The following is a 14,960-nucleotide window of genomic DNA, read 5'->3' as shown; positions in this document are numbered from 1 at the left end:
CTACAATATATGAACCGATTATGATTTCAAACAGAATATGTTTAAAGAGTAATGTTTTGTGCTTTGTTTATTACAAATGTTGTCTCTGCTCTCTGGGAATTGTGCAAGTCACAAATATTGTTTTGTGTATCAATTAAATATTGAAGTACCATGCTAAATATGGTTTTGAGAAATAATTTCCATTAGATTTATGTAGTATTTCATATGAACATATTCCTAAATTCTATGAACTCTTTGATAAAACACGGACACACTCATATTGTGCTCGAAGGACCAATTTGTTTTTAACGATCTGTTAATTTTGTCACCAAATTGTTAACAATTTAGTTGCTCAATTGAGTACATTCTCGAAGGACCTAATTTTTGTTTTTTACAACTGTTTGTTGCTAGGCGCTGCATTTAATTCTTTTTGTTTTTTGACTACTCTTTTTCTTTTGGAAGTATTAGAAGAATTAGGAAGATACAAATGAATATTTCATGCATGGTCGAAGGACCAATTTATTAATTCCTTCAATATATGTTTGAATTTATAAAAGGGACCATATGGAGTTTCTATATTTGTAAATATGCAAGACTTCAATATATCAGCCCAAAATTCCTAAAAATAAAACTGTTTTGCTCGAAGGACCATCTTTTCATTATAAACTTTATTGAATTATTTTATTCCCTTGGTATAAACTAGTTTTTTCCTTAGACCTTCTAAACTATTTCCTATGTGCTTTTTATTGCTATGTTACACTTTTTGTTAGCGATACAAATAAATATTTCGTTGCCGAAGGACCAATTTATAAGTAATTACCAAAGATTAACCTCCTATATGAGAGATCTCAATATATTTTGAATTTGTCATACCTAATTTCTTGAAAAAAGAAAAACATATTTCGCTCGAAGGACCAAATTATAATTTCATTCTTAATAGAATTGTTTGATTTTTCTATTATGGATCTCCATTCATTCACGTGGTTTCCCAAAGAAGTGTGTTTTGAGCAACATAATCCAAAGTGCAGCTATGTACATTAAGCTCGAAGGACCAAATTATTGTTTCATATTTATAGTAAATATATATTTGTTGGATGCTGCATAGTGAATATTTTTTCTAGTCATCCTGCTTAATAATATTTTATTCGGGATAACATGTAATTATTGGACAAAATTTCAATTTAATTATGAGAATAGTCTGCTCGAAGGACCAAATTAGAATATTTTGTAACGGGAGGCTGTATACAATTCATATTTTGCTTTTTTTGGCTACTCTTATATTATGGATGTATTTGGGGAATTGTTCGAAGAACAAATTTATTATTTATTTCCTTCAAGATATGTTATAATTTAGAAAAGGAACCAATATATCAGGCCAAATATTCATAAAAACCTCTATTTTGCGCGAAGATCCAAATTTTCATTATACACTTTATTGAATTATTTTATTCTCGTGATTTAAAATAAGTTTTTTTCTTTAGACCTTATAAATTGTTTTCTCTGTGATTTTACTGCTATGTTACACTTTCTTTGGTAATACAAATAAATATTTCGTGCTCGAAGGACCAATTATAGGCAATTCAAGGATAATTTTTGGTAATTAGAATATATTAACAAAAATTAACATCTGCAAGATCTCAATATATTTTGAATTTGTGATACCTAATTACTAAAATAAAAATTATTTTGCTCGAAGGACCAAATTATAATTTCACGCATAATTGAATTGTTTTGATTTTTCTATTATGGATCCATTCATTCGCGTGGTTTGTTGTATTCTTCAGGGCTTCTGAACGGGTTTCTCTGTGATTTTACACTTAATTTTTTTTGCATTAAAAGGAAAAAAGAAAACAAACTAATATTGTGCTCGAAGGACCACAAGTTAAATAATGAAACTAAAAATATAAAATAATAATAAGAAAATATAAAAAAATAATAGATAAAAGCAAACATAAAATGAAAAAGAAAGAAAAAAGGAAACAAAAAGGAATAGAAAAAAAATAAAACAAAAATAAATTCTATAAAAATAAATTAAATTATAAGAAAACAATTAACTAAAAATTAAAAAATAGAAAAACAATAAAATATTATTACAAATTAATAAGAATACTTTTATAGAAATAATTGATGAATATAATTTTAAAATTGAAATGTGACATAAAAACCAGTATTTTTTCTCTCACTTCCATAAATTTTGAAAATGTTGACTAATTCCAAACCTGCGTTGGCGGCAAAAACAAAAATCTACGAATCAAGTTTTTTAAAAAATATCTGATCTATTTTTTACAGAAAATATTTAAGAAATGTGACAATACGCTATAAAAAAACCACAACAACAAAAAAATCATCATAATCATTAAATAAAAATAAATATCATCAAAGAAAAAAATATTAAAAAAATGACAACGAAATACAAGAAAAAATAAAATTTTAAATTAAAAAAAAATATTTAACACAATAATTAAGTCCACAATATAAATTGGCGCTAAAAGTGTAACAGCAAAGCATAGCAACGAATTTATATTTATAAGAAAATCATCTAAATGAGACTTACATACATACATAACTACATGTGATATATAAAGTGCGTGCCTTTTTGATTTTCGAATATTTGAAAAAAAAGAATATTTTGTTACTGCCAACACCTCATCAAATCATCGTGATTGCAATTAAATGAATTTTTATATGGAAATTTAATTGCCTTACGTTTACAACAATAACAAGTGAATAAAGTTATAACGACGGCCCCAAAATGCCAGTTAGTGGTTTTGAATACACCACCAGACCCTATAGCTCCTTTCGAGGACCTAGGGGTAGTTGTGCCATGCAGCATCATACCACAGCTACATATTTACGACAACAACCGACAACAAATTCGGCTCATCACTCCCATCATAATTGCACCAAAATATCTTTGAATGGTGGCAACCCTTTACAGACTTCCTCTTCAGCCAGTTCCATAGCAGTAGTTAAGAGTCATCATCATCATTGCCAAAATAACAATAACAACAACAATAATAATGGAAGCAGTAGTGGAGGTCTGTCCTCCTCGAATTTTGTGAGGCAACAGCCCATGCGCACTAGTTTTTATGGTACCCGTTATAACCACAAAGTGGCCCCTAGTGGGGGAGATCTTACAAAAAATTCCAACTCAAATGGTGGTGGATCGGTGACCACATCCTCCACCACCACGGTGAGTGTTAAACCTCTAACCCCAAAGTTGGTGAAACGTATCGAAACAACCTGCTCTCAAACACATAACAAGGCTCGTGATCCCAATCCACCAACAGCAGCAGCAGTGACATCCACGTCATCCTCCACAACAACAACAAATGGTGTTAACTCCACCCCACCCACTGCCCATAAACAGTATTTAAGGCCACGTAATTTACCACCCACACCCCCTCAAAGGAAGTCCTCAAATTTCGATAGGTTCCATCAGACCAATTTAAGTATTCGACAAAAGACTAGCAGCAGCAGTAATGCCAACAACACGAACACCACACATGCCAATTGTTCATCTGCCATCAGTTCCAGTAATGGTTCACAAGAATCCCTAATACCCAAGGCGATCCCCACTTCGAGTGTAAGCACCCAGAAACGGGCCTATGCCAATACGGTGAGTAAAATCGCCAAGGAAAATCAACCCAAGGAACTAACACAAAATGGATCTCATCATAATGGACCGGCCAAGTCCATTAAATCCTATCCAGCCCCCTTACCACCCACAGCCTCGTTTCGCAGGAAATGTAAGGAGGAGTCCTCCGCTTCGCCTAATTTAAATCAGCGACGTTTCATATCAAGTGTGGGCATCAATTCCTTTAATGCCAGCTGTAATGCCAAGGCCTTGCCATCACCGGCCATGGGACAGCGTAACCGGACAACTACAACTGCTCATAATTCCTCAGCTGCCCCGGGTACCCCCACATTTGGGCGCAATAAACCCACAACTGCTTCCACAACAAGGAGTATCGGCGCATCCTCCTCCAACTATGGACAAAATAAAAATTATTCCCACAGTCACCAGCAGCATTCATCGATAATGGCCCACAAAACTGGCAGTACTGGTAGTAATAGTTCTTCAAATCAATCGAGTGGTTCTCAGGGTTCACCCAAGTCCAAGAAAGCCTTCTCAACGAAATTCCCTCAGGGTTTGCCTTTTGAAGATGAGTTCTATCGGCGTAATCGTTCCTATTCGCAATCCTCTTCAAGCAACTACAGCTTCTATAGTTCCAATGGCGGGGGAGGTGGGCGCACAGGTGATAATGCCACCACACCTCCAACTCCTCGGGATTATGACGAGGCCGAGGATGATGAATTCCAGCGGAAACCCTCCAATGATGAACCACTCTATGTTGACTTTACCAAGGTCATCAATCATCATCAACACAAAACAACGAATGGCCGGATATCTCCACAAACCACCTGGATAGGTGGCCCCGGAAATACCAGCAAACTCATTACCAACCCCTCAACGAATTATGATTCTAGTCTAAATTCACCTCATTCGCAACGACGTTGCAGTCACCTCTTGAGCAACTCCTCAAACACCTATCAACACAATCATGCGAACAATTCGACAGATACTCTGAACACTTTGGCGACGGCAAATTCGACAACCTCGCTACGTTCTAGAACGAAATATTCCACCTGTATCAACGATTATCTCTACGCTAGTAATGGTAAATTGTCCAACAATGTGGCAACTCCGCCAGCTAGTGATAGTAGAAAATCTCTTTTATATTCTTCGAAATATTTGGATCCTTATCATCAAGCCGATAATGGTTATTATACCCATGCTTCACCAGATTCTTCGCCACCACCACCATCCACCTCATCTCATCAGACGGACATCTATAAGGCTGTTGCATCGTGGGCTCCAAAATGTTCACATCCGACTAAGGTTCGAATACCATCATCATCATCGGCTGCCGATTCGAACAACAACAATCAGAAAGAGGATTATATCAAACACCGTTATTTGCCACAACATGAAATTGCAGATAAATATTATGTGTCACCCTGTATTATCGACAAGTCGGATGATGTTTTGGAGTCCACGAATCGTGAGTATAGGTAAGTGGATGAGAAAAAAGGAACGTTATTCTCTAAGTATTTTATATAGAAATGAAATCTCAAACAGGTCGAAAAATTTCTCAGAGGCGTTTTTTCTATAGAAAAAAATTCCTCAGTGTTACTGAGGTGATTTTTTCTATAGAAAAAAAATCCTGAGTATTACTGAGGTGATTTTTTCTATAGAAAAAAAAACAATCCTCAGTATTACTGAGGTGATTTCTTCTATAGAAAAAATTCCTCAGTATTACTGAGGTGATTTTTTCTATAGAAAAAAATTCCCCAGTATTACTGAGGTGATTTTTTCTATAGAAAAAAATTCCTCAGTATTACTGAGGTGATTTTTTCTATAGAAAAAAATTCCTCAGTATTACTGAGGTGCTTTTTTCTATAGAAAAAATTCCTCAGTATTACTAAGGTGCTTTTTTCTATAGAAAAAAATTCCTCAGTATTACTGAGGTGCTTTTTTCTATAGAAAAAAATTCCTCAGTATTACTGAAGTGCTTTTTTCTATAGAAAAAAATTCCTCAGTATTACTGAGGTACTTTTTTCTATAGAAAAAAATTCCTCAGTATTACTGAGGTGCTTTTTTCTATAGAAAAAAATTCCTCAGAATTACTGAGGTGCTTTTTTCTATAGAAAAAAATTCCTCAGTATTACTGAGGTGCTTTTTTCTATAGAAAAAAATTCCTCAGTATTACTGAGGTGCTTTTTTCTATAGAAAAAAATTCCTCAGTATTACTGAGGTGCTTTTTTCTATAGAAAAAAATTCCTCAGTATTACTGAGGTGCTTTTTTCTATAGAAAAAAATTCCTCAGTATTACTGAGGTGCTTTTTTCTATAGAAAAAAATTCCTCAGTATTACTGAGGTGCTTTTTTCTATAGAAAAAAAACCTCTGTATTACTGAGGTGTTTTTACTGAATTAACATTATTATAAGTTTCTATTGTATACCCAAAATAATATATTTTTTAATTAATTTTCGATTATTATCTACCAAACTTTTTTACCGAAATATTCCCCTACCATAAAAAGCAACAATCGAACACCTCTATTAACCTTATTGTGTGTGTTTTTCCTACAACAATTCTCAATGATTACAATCAGATTTTGTGTTACTCTTTAAAGCTCAAGTATGTATTTTAGTTTTAAGTGTTTTATTTCCTGTTTGATTTTGTTCTTGGTTCTTGACTTAAGAGGTTTACGAGATTAACACTACAGAGTTCTTAAAAAAAGTTTTCTTGGTTAGCAGTTTTTTGCCACACATTAATGACGGCATGGAATTCCAAATAAGGCTTCTCATGGTCGGAAGATATCTGCGGACATGGGCAACAATTGAAGCTAGGTGAACAAAAACAAAAAAAAAAACGTCCTCAGCAAATAAAGGAAAAATCCATTTTAGAATTAAATAGATAAATTCCGACACTTTTTTCTCATAAAAGGATTTAATTGGCGGCACGTGTACCTTAGAAAAATACCGATGGATATTTATAAAAGTTCTTTGTAAATTTCCGAAAATATTTTGTTTACCATAGCCAACATTTTCCGGAGACGAATTGTAACTTTTTTTCAACTGGTCATTAATACCAGATACTCCATTGTTATTTTTTTTTCTTTTAGTAGGCGTCTTTAATTTTGAATTCTTTTGTTTTCCAAATAAAAATACAAAACCAAATTACCATTTGTTTTCTTATGGCATCGCCATTAAGCGAAATGGCCACCGTTTTGCCCATTTTAGGTTTCGGTTAAGTGAAAATTTTATTGGCTCTGCAGAACAAGTCTTTTGTTTTGGTTTTCTGAATTACTATGATTCACCTCTCTATAATTCACCTAATCCAGTCAGTTGATGATTATGATCACGGCAATCATTATGATGACGACGACAATGGTGGATGGGTGAATCCGACCAACCATCATCCGTCTGTCCGACCCCATGATTTATTTTTATTATAGTTTTGGTTTTTAATCACGAAATATCATCACAACACCATAACATCATATTAAATAATGTTTTTATTATTTAATATTTTTTCTTTTCAATGGAATTTGTTGGTAAAAAGAACACGAAAGTGTTTGTGTTTTGAATTTATAAATAGTGGCCAAAAAGCAAAACAAAATCAAAATTGCTAATGAAAACATAACTCGAATGACAGACATAATATTTCGACAGAAAAAAACATAACACAGCTGGTCGGATGTGCGCCAATAATTTCCGGAAAGAACTGAAACACATGAATACTGAAAATTTTTTATACGACTTTTTTCTATAGAAAAACACAACTTATAAATATTGAGGATTTTTTTCTACAGCAAAAAGCACCTCATAATACTGAGGAATTTTTTTCTATAGAAAAAAGCATCTTAGTAATACTGAGGAATTTTTTTCTATAGAAAAAAAGCACCTTAGTAATACTGAGGAATTTTTTTCTATAGAAAAAAGCACCTCAGTAATACTGAGGAATTTTTTTCTATAGAAAAAAGCACCTCAGTAATACTGAGGAATTTTTTTCTATAGAAAAAAGCACCTCAGTAATACTGAGGAATTTTTTTCTATAGAAAAAAGCACCTCAGTAATACTGAGGAATTTTTTTCTATAGAAAAAAGCACCTCAGTAATACTGAGGAATTTTTTTCTATAGAAAAAAAGCACCTCAGTAATACTGAGGAATTTTTTTCTATATAAAAAGCACCTCAGTAATACTGAGGATTTTTTTTCTATAGAAAAAAGCACCTCAGTAATACTGAATAATTTTTCTATAGAAAAAAAAGACCTCATCTGGGCTGAGGAATTTTTTTCTATAGAAAAACAGTCTTCAGAATACTGAGGAATTTTTTTCCTACTGAAAAACAGTCCTCAGAAATACTGAGGAATGTTTTCCTACAGAAAAACAGTCCGCAGTAATACTGAGGAATTTTTTACCTCTTTGACCTTTTTGACCTGGATTTTTTTTATATAGAAAAATAGACCTCTGCTGAGCTGAGGATTTTTTCTATACAAAAACAAACCTCAGCTGATACTGAGAATTTTTTTTATAGAAAAACAATCCACTGTAATATTAGGATTTTTTTCTATAGAAAAACAGACCTCAGCGGTGCTGAGCAAATTTTTCTGTAGAAAAAGTCACTTCAGTACAATACAGAGATTTTTAGAAAAAATAGGAACGGGAAAAGAAAGAATTCTACAGAAAAAAAATCCTTAGCCCTAGCTGAGGTTACGTTTTTCTATATAAAAAGTTGTCTATATAGGATATGTGCCTTTTTCTATTGAAAAAATCCTGTTGTTTATTATTTTTTGTTATTATTTTTTCTTCAACAAAAAAAGTCATTATAGTACTATTGAAGTATTGAGTTTGTATAGAACAAAATCCGATTCTATGGTTCTAATACGAAAGTATCTGTCAAGAAACTTTGCTACTTAATTCCGTGCACTTTTTGTTGTTGTTTTAAAATAAATGAATAATTAACATTGACACCTATTCTCAATGGCAAAAAGGGGAATGTCAAGACAAATCAACAAAAGAGAATATTTTCTATAAACGTGACAATTTATGACAGACGAAGCTGTCAATAAACAATAATTCTTAACGTTAAGAGACATCGATCGTCAGCATCGCCACCATCATCAGCATCATTAATAACAGTGATTAAAGGCAATTACCAATTAATTTCGATTAACTTACAAAAATTCTTTATACAAAACAAACAAACAAAGCAACATTGGAAAAAAATAAAAAAAAAAAAAATAAAATAAAAAAACGAAAAAGAAAAAATAAATAAAAAAATTATGACTAGAATATAATCACGAAATCAATGGCTTCCCCACACCCATTTGTCATATGGTTGCTGGTTGGTCATTTTTGTTGTCAACAAATCCAATTGGACATGTATTGACAGACGGTAGGTAGGAACAACAACAAAACGAACAACATAATAATTACAGACATTTGTACAAAATGTTCGTCAAAATCCAAATAACAACAACAACATTATTGTTGAGTTGTCATCAGACCTATTAGCAGATGATTATTGTGTTGTCACTCGGCAGTTTCGTTGTTTGTTTGATTATGTCAGGTGGTTCCACTAATCGAATCCACCTCTCATCCGTCGGCTGTATTTCTTTAAATTTATTTCCAACTTGTTTCACCATATATGGTTACTATTCCACTGACCATATTTGGTTTTATTGCCGCAAAGCGAGAACAATATTTGAAATTATAACTGATTTTTCGATACGATTCGGGTTTTTTTCATAGTCGCCGGATGGCGTCCAGTGGCGACCGCGGCGTCATCATCAATTTTTATAAATGACCAAATGACGCAGTTTTTTGCCTAAAAACCTCATAAAAATAATAACCAATGATTTTGGAGCATTCAAATTAACTGTGAGGACATCAGTGAATTATGTTTTTGTTTTCCATGAATTTTTTGATCGATTATTTGACCTGTCCGTCCTAAGGCCGGCCTAACTGTCGACGCGTCTTAGGCCTTGTAATGTAGACCTCTCTCTCGATTTTGTTGTAAACTTTTTGCCGTCTGGTCTACCCGGCCGTCTAGCCTTGTTAGCTAATTATTTGTTGGTTGTTTGTTGCAAATCGGTTGTTGTTTTTGTATCGCTTAGCAAGAAGCAGGAACCGGCGGCAACAACTCAACCGTCAACAGCAAAAAAAAAACAACAACATCAACAAAACTTGATGTGACCATATTTAATCATAATAATAAACAATACAAAATACATAAAATGTATTTTAATAATGACAACTGCAACAAAAACAACAACATCAAGTTTAATAAGATTTTTCAAACGGACTTATTGTCTTTACAATAATAATCGTGATGTATTGTAATTGAAAATTATTCCGCATAGAAATAATAACAAATCAAATTATTTTTTTGTATAAAAAACAGACCTGTGAAATACTGAACTTTTTTCTATAGAAAAAAAGTACACACAACTACTGAGGATTTTTTTCTATAGAAAACGGCCCTCAGCAATTTTTTTCTATACTGATAATTTGATGCCTCTATAATACTAATAATTTGTTTTCTTTAGAAAAATAAGCGTTATCTGGTCTGCCGATTTTTTCTATAGCAAAAAAACTTCAGCTGAGGATTTTTTTCTATAGAAAATGAGGCTGGGCTGATATTTTTTTCTATAGCGAAAGTAGCCACTGCCGAGAAAATTTTTTGGGTTTTATGCCTTTTTAGTGCGAAGGATCATTCATGTAAATGCTGTTTATTAATTTGTCTTTCGAGATGAGCTACATGGTCGGAGTTGCAATGAAAAGGAAAGCCAGAGAGATGCTACATTCCCACGATTATGCGACGCGTTTCACCATTGGTTAAGCGGTTCATCAGCAATTTGGCTCACACATATCGTTACTTGAATTAAATCAACCGTATCACGGTTCGGACATTTGGCATCAGACCAGAACATCCCTTTTCAGTGCAGATTTTTCTTCAGGCTACCATATTTTTCTTCAATGGTATACAATTGCATATGGTTCAAACTTAGGAAGATAAGGAGGTGGCTTTGAACGCTAAGGCTCTGGACAACAATCAACAGATGCCATGGGAACCAGGGTTCAAATCCCAGCCGGGCTCATGCTGAATTTTTTAGATTTATGCCTTTTTAGGGATTTTTTTCTATACTGATGATTATTTCTATAGAAATAAGGAATTTTTTTTTCTATAGGAAAATAGAGATCAGCTGCGGAATTTTTTTATAAAGGAAAACATAACTCAGCTAAAGCTGAGAAATTTTTATATAGAAAAACGGTTCTCAGTAATAGAAACTAGGTCCCTCAGTAATACTGAAGATTTTTTTCTATACAAAAAGAAGGCTCAGCTGGGCTGAAGACTTTTTCTATATCGATGATTTTTTCTATTGAAAAATAAGCTTTAGTAATATTAAGGAATTTTTAGAAAAATAAAAAAATCTGGTCTGAAGAATTTGTTTCTTTTTCTATAGAAAAAGAACCTCAGATCAGGCTGAGGATTTTTTTCTATAGAAAAAAGACACTTCGGCTCAGGCAGAGGATTTTTTTATAGGAAAAAGATACAGCTCAGTCTGAGGAGTTTTTTTCTATAGAAAAAAGACACTTCAGCTCAGGCTGAGGAATTTTTTTCTATAGAAAAAAGACAACTCAGCTAAGGCTGAGGAATTTTTTTCTATAGAAAAAAGACACCTCAGCTAAGGCTGAGGAATTTTTTTCTATAGAAAAAGACACCTCAGCTAAGGCTGAGGAATTTTTTTCTATAGAAAAAAGACACCTCAGCTAAGGCTGAGGAATTTTTTTCTATAGAAAAAAGACACCTCAGCTAAGGCTGAGGAATTTTTTTCTATAGAAAAAAGACACCTCAGCTAAGGCTGAGGAATTTTTTTCTATAGAAAAAAGACACCTCAGCTAAGGCTGAGGAATTTTTTTCTATAGAAAAAAGACACCTCAGCTAAGGCTGAGGAATTTTTTTCTATAGAAAAAAGACACCTCAGCTAAGGCTGCGGAATTTTTTTCTATAGAAAAAAGACACCTCAGCTAAGGCTGCGGAATTTTTTTCTATAGAAAAAAGACACCTCAGCTAAGGCTGCGGAATTTTTTTCTATAGAAAAAAGACACCTCAGCTAAGGCTGCGGAATTTTTTTCTATAGAAAAAAGACACCTCAGCTAAGGCTGAGGAATTTTTTTCTATAGAAAAAGATACCTCAGCTGAGGATTTTTTTCTATAGAAAAAAGTGTCTTTTTTTTCTAAAGAAACATACTTCAGCTGAGGAATTGTGTTTTATAGAAAAATAGGCTGAAGATTTTTTTATAGAAAAAAGAAGCCTCAAATGGATTGATGATTTTTGTCTTTAGAAACAAGAAGTTTCAGCTAAGTTATTCTTTTTCTATAGAAAAAAGACACATCTCGTGATGTGGAAGACTAGGCTATTTGATATTTTTAATAATTTTTTTCTATTGAATATTAGTCAGCTGTGGCTGAGGATTATTTTCTATAGAAAAAAACTCAACTGAGGATTTTTTTTTGTAGAAAAAAAGCTTCATCTGGGGCTAAGATTTTTTTTCTGTGTAAAAAGAAGACTTTTACTTCGGATCTTTCCTTAATTTTATCAAGGTTTGTTCTTCTGTATTAATAAAATTCTTCAGCCCAACTGAGGTCCGTATTTCGATAGAAGTCCCCAGCCCACCTGATATCTTTTTTTCTACGGGACAAGCTGGATTGTCTGTTTCTATAGAAAAAAATGCTCAGTCCTCAGATGTCTTTTTCTATAAAATGTGCTCAGTGTTACTGAGGTGACTTCTCTATACAAAGAAATTATTAGTGAGGTATTTTTGTTTCTATGGCAAAATAAGTCCTCAATTTATATTCGTTAGAAAAAGATTTTGAGTCCATCTGAAGTTTATTTTCCTGTATAAGAAAAATCATCTGTATTTATGAGGTGTATTTTTTACACAACAATATTTCTTAGCTTTTTTTGCCGTAGAAACTCTTGAGTCTTTATCTATATAAAAAAATAGTTTTCTAATTTTTGTTAATGATTATTAATTTATCGCTTTACATTTTCTTAATATTTTCTTTTTTCTTTTCTTTTTAGGTAAGTCCGCATTGAATAATAATTATTTGATATAAAAATCGTAAGTATATTTTAAATGTACTCTCAATAATCTGGATCTGCAACATTATCGACACAAGTTCTGTATGACAAAGATGTCATAGCTCTGATAAGAATAAAGACAAAAATCCATACATGTTTTCTTCTTAAAGAAACTTGTTACTGTTACTCTCTAATTAATCATATTGAACATGCTGAGTCATTGATGATTTCCCAAAACCATGTGATTTTTGTATTTGGTCTCACTCTCTTCCCTCCCTCATACTCTCATTGTACGATGTTCTTATTTGAACTTTTACACAATTTCTAATTGAAGTCATTAACTTTAGGCTGTGAATGTTGGAGGGGTTTCGTTTTGTTTATTTGTTGTTGTCGTTGGCCTTTTAATTTCATAACTGTTAATTTTCCAAAAACAACAACAACAAAACCTTATTTTTGGTCAGTCATTGCTGTTTAAAGTCAGTCAATCATCAACACTGCCTGGTCTGCCTGCTGGCCAGTTGTCGTCTGCGTCATCGCAACACCATCATCATCAACAGCAGCATGATCAACATCGGCTGGTCGGGTCGGCTTGTAACCGTGTGTGAGAAATATAGGAGGAGAATCGCACAACACCACACCACAGCAAACAAGTGATGTTTTGACCGAACGATCCAAACCATCGTCCAGTCGAAGTGTGGTCGGTCGCTAAATTGTATAATGCGGGAGTGAGTGTGTGTGTGTCGTCGGCATACATTCATTCGGGCAAGCGCAAACGTTCATTGAACTGTTATTTCACGCTGTTTCACATTAAATGTCCAATGTTTTTTGAAGTACAACAAAGGTCGGGTTGGGGGTGGTAGGGTGTTTGGTGAGGGGCTGGGGGTTTCATTGTATGTGTCAATTACATCAAAGACCATTGTAGTTGTTGTTTTGTTTGTTTTGCTTTATTTTAGGCAAAGCTTCTCTTTTGTTTTCATTGCTAAACAAAAGATGTGGCGTTTCATACTCCAACGCTAGCAAACAATCGACAGCGGCGGCAACCAACATACAACCATACAATTACCCTTCGCTTACCTTGAAAAACAAAAAATCTCGTGGTGAGTGGTATTTTTTGTTGGCTAGAAGAACTGAAACCTATGCTGGTTTGAAGTTTGGCTCTTTGTAATCCAAGAACCATTTTTTTTGCTTTGTTTTGGGCCTAACAAAAAGAAAGTTCCAAAGTTGTGGCTTAAATGCCTCCTCCTCCGGTAAATGAAGACTTGAGCTTTAATGTTTTTTTGTTTTGTTTTGGGGTTTTAATTCACTGTGAAATTAAGACGGCGACTTTAACTTCATCATCATTGCCAGCCACTGGTCGCTTGATTTGTCTGTCTATCTGCCGGCCTGTCAGCCTATCTGTCAGCCACTGATTGCTGCCGTTTTGTATTACTTTACTTTGTTGCTTTAATTTTTGTTGTTGTTTTAGAGTATTTTTCGATGGTATATTTTTGATAGTCTGACTGACAGTGTGCCCCAAGCGACATTTGAACGGATGAACTGAAATTGTAAACGTCTCCAAGAGTTTAAATTACCCTTGAAGTTGTTGCTTTTTGTATGTGAATATCTGCAATTTTGGTTTTTTTGCTGGCCATCAGAGGCCAAAGCCTTTCAAAAAAAAAAAAAAAAAAAACGTTTTTTGTTTTGTCTCTCTATTACTCGTGGACAATTGAATTTTCAGTGTCTCGATATCAGATTTAAAGAATTTCACAACTTGATTTTTGTTTGTTGACAATTAAAGAACAAACCCTGGAGTTCGATTTTGGGGGAGGTAAGAAGAGGTTTGAAGATAATATTAATGGTTTTATCGGTGAAAAAATTAGCCAAATTTTTGTAGAGCCCATTTATTTGACATAAGGACGAACCCTATTGAAATTGGGGAAAATCGGTTCAGATATAGCTCCCATATATATTTTCATCCGATTTTATGTATATCGTGCACTAAAGCCCTTATATTTCCTTTGATTTCCACGAAATTTGGCATAGCGTACTGCATTGAGTGTAGAATGATGTGTGCTAAGTTTCGTGAAAATCGTTTCAGATTTAGATATAGCTCCCGTATATATTTTAATTCGATTTTATATAAATAGTGCACCAAAGTCCCTATATATTTTTTGATTTGAACGAAATTTGGCGTAGCATACTGTATTGAGTATAGAATGATGGGTGCTGAGTTTTGTGAAAATCAATTCAGATTCAGATATAGCTCCCATATATATTTTCATCCGATTTTGAACGAAATTTGGCATAGCTTACTGAGCTGGGTCTAGAATGATGTGTGTT

The 14,960-nt window shown here is 33.5% G+C and overlaps 1 protein-coding gene across 1 annotated transcript; it reads left to right on the top strand.

Moving 5' to 3' along the window:
- Positions 1–2,730: 2,730 nt before the first annotated feature.
- On the top strand, positions 2,731–5,055 carry LOC133332281 (uncharacterized; the record flags this gene model as incomplete). Its single annotated transcript, XM_061540683.1, has 2 exons — positions 2,731–2,944; positions 3,050–5,055. Coding segments are annotated over exons 1-2 (2,219 nt in total), but the record flags the coding sequence as incomplete, so codon positions are not given.
- Between the last annotated feature and the right edge of the window lie 9,905 nt (positions 5,056–14,960).

The sequence above is a fragment of the Musca vetustissima genome, unplaced genomic scaffold (genome assembly GCF_032173495.1).
Source record: "Musca vetustissima isolate MV318-11 ecotype Yass unplaced genomic scaffold, APGP_CSIRO_Mvet_v1 utg3031, whole genome shotgun sequence".
Taxonomy (NCBI): domain Eukaryota; kingdom Metazoa; phylum Arthropoda; class Insecta; order Diptera; family Muscidae; genus Musca; species Musca vetustissima.
Note: the sequence above shows the minus strand (reverse complement) of the source record. Positions and strands in the feature narration are given on the sequence as shown.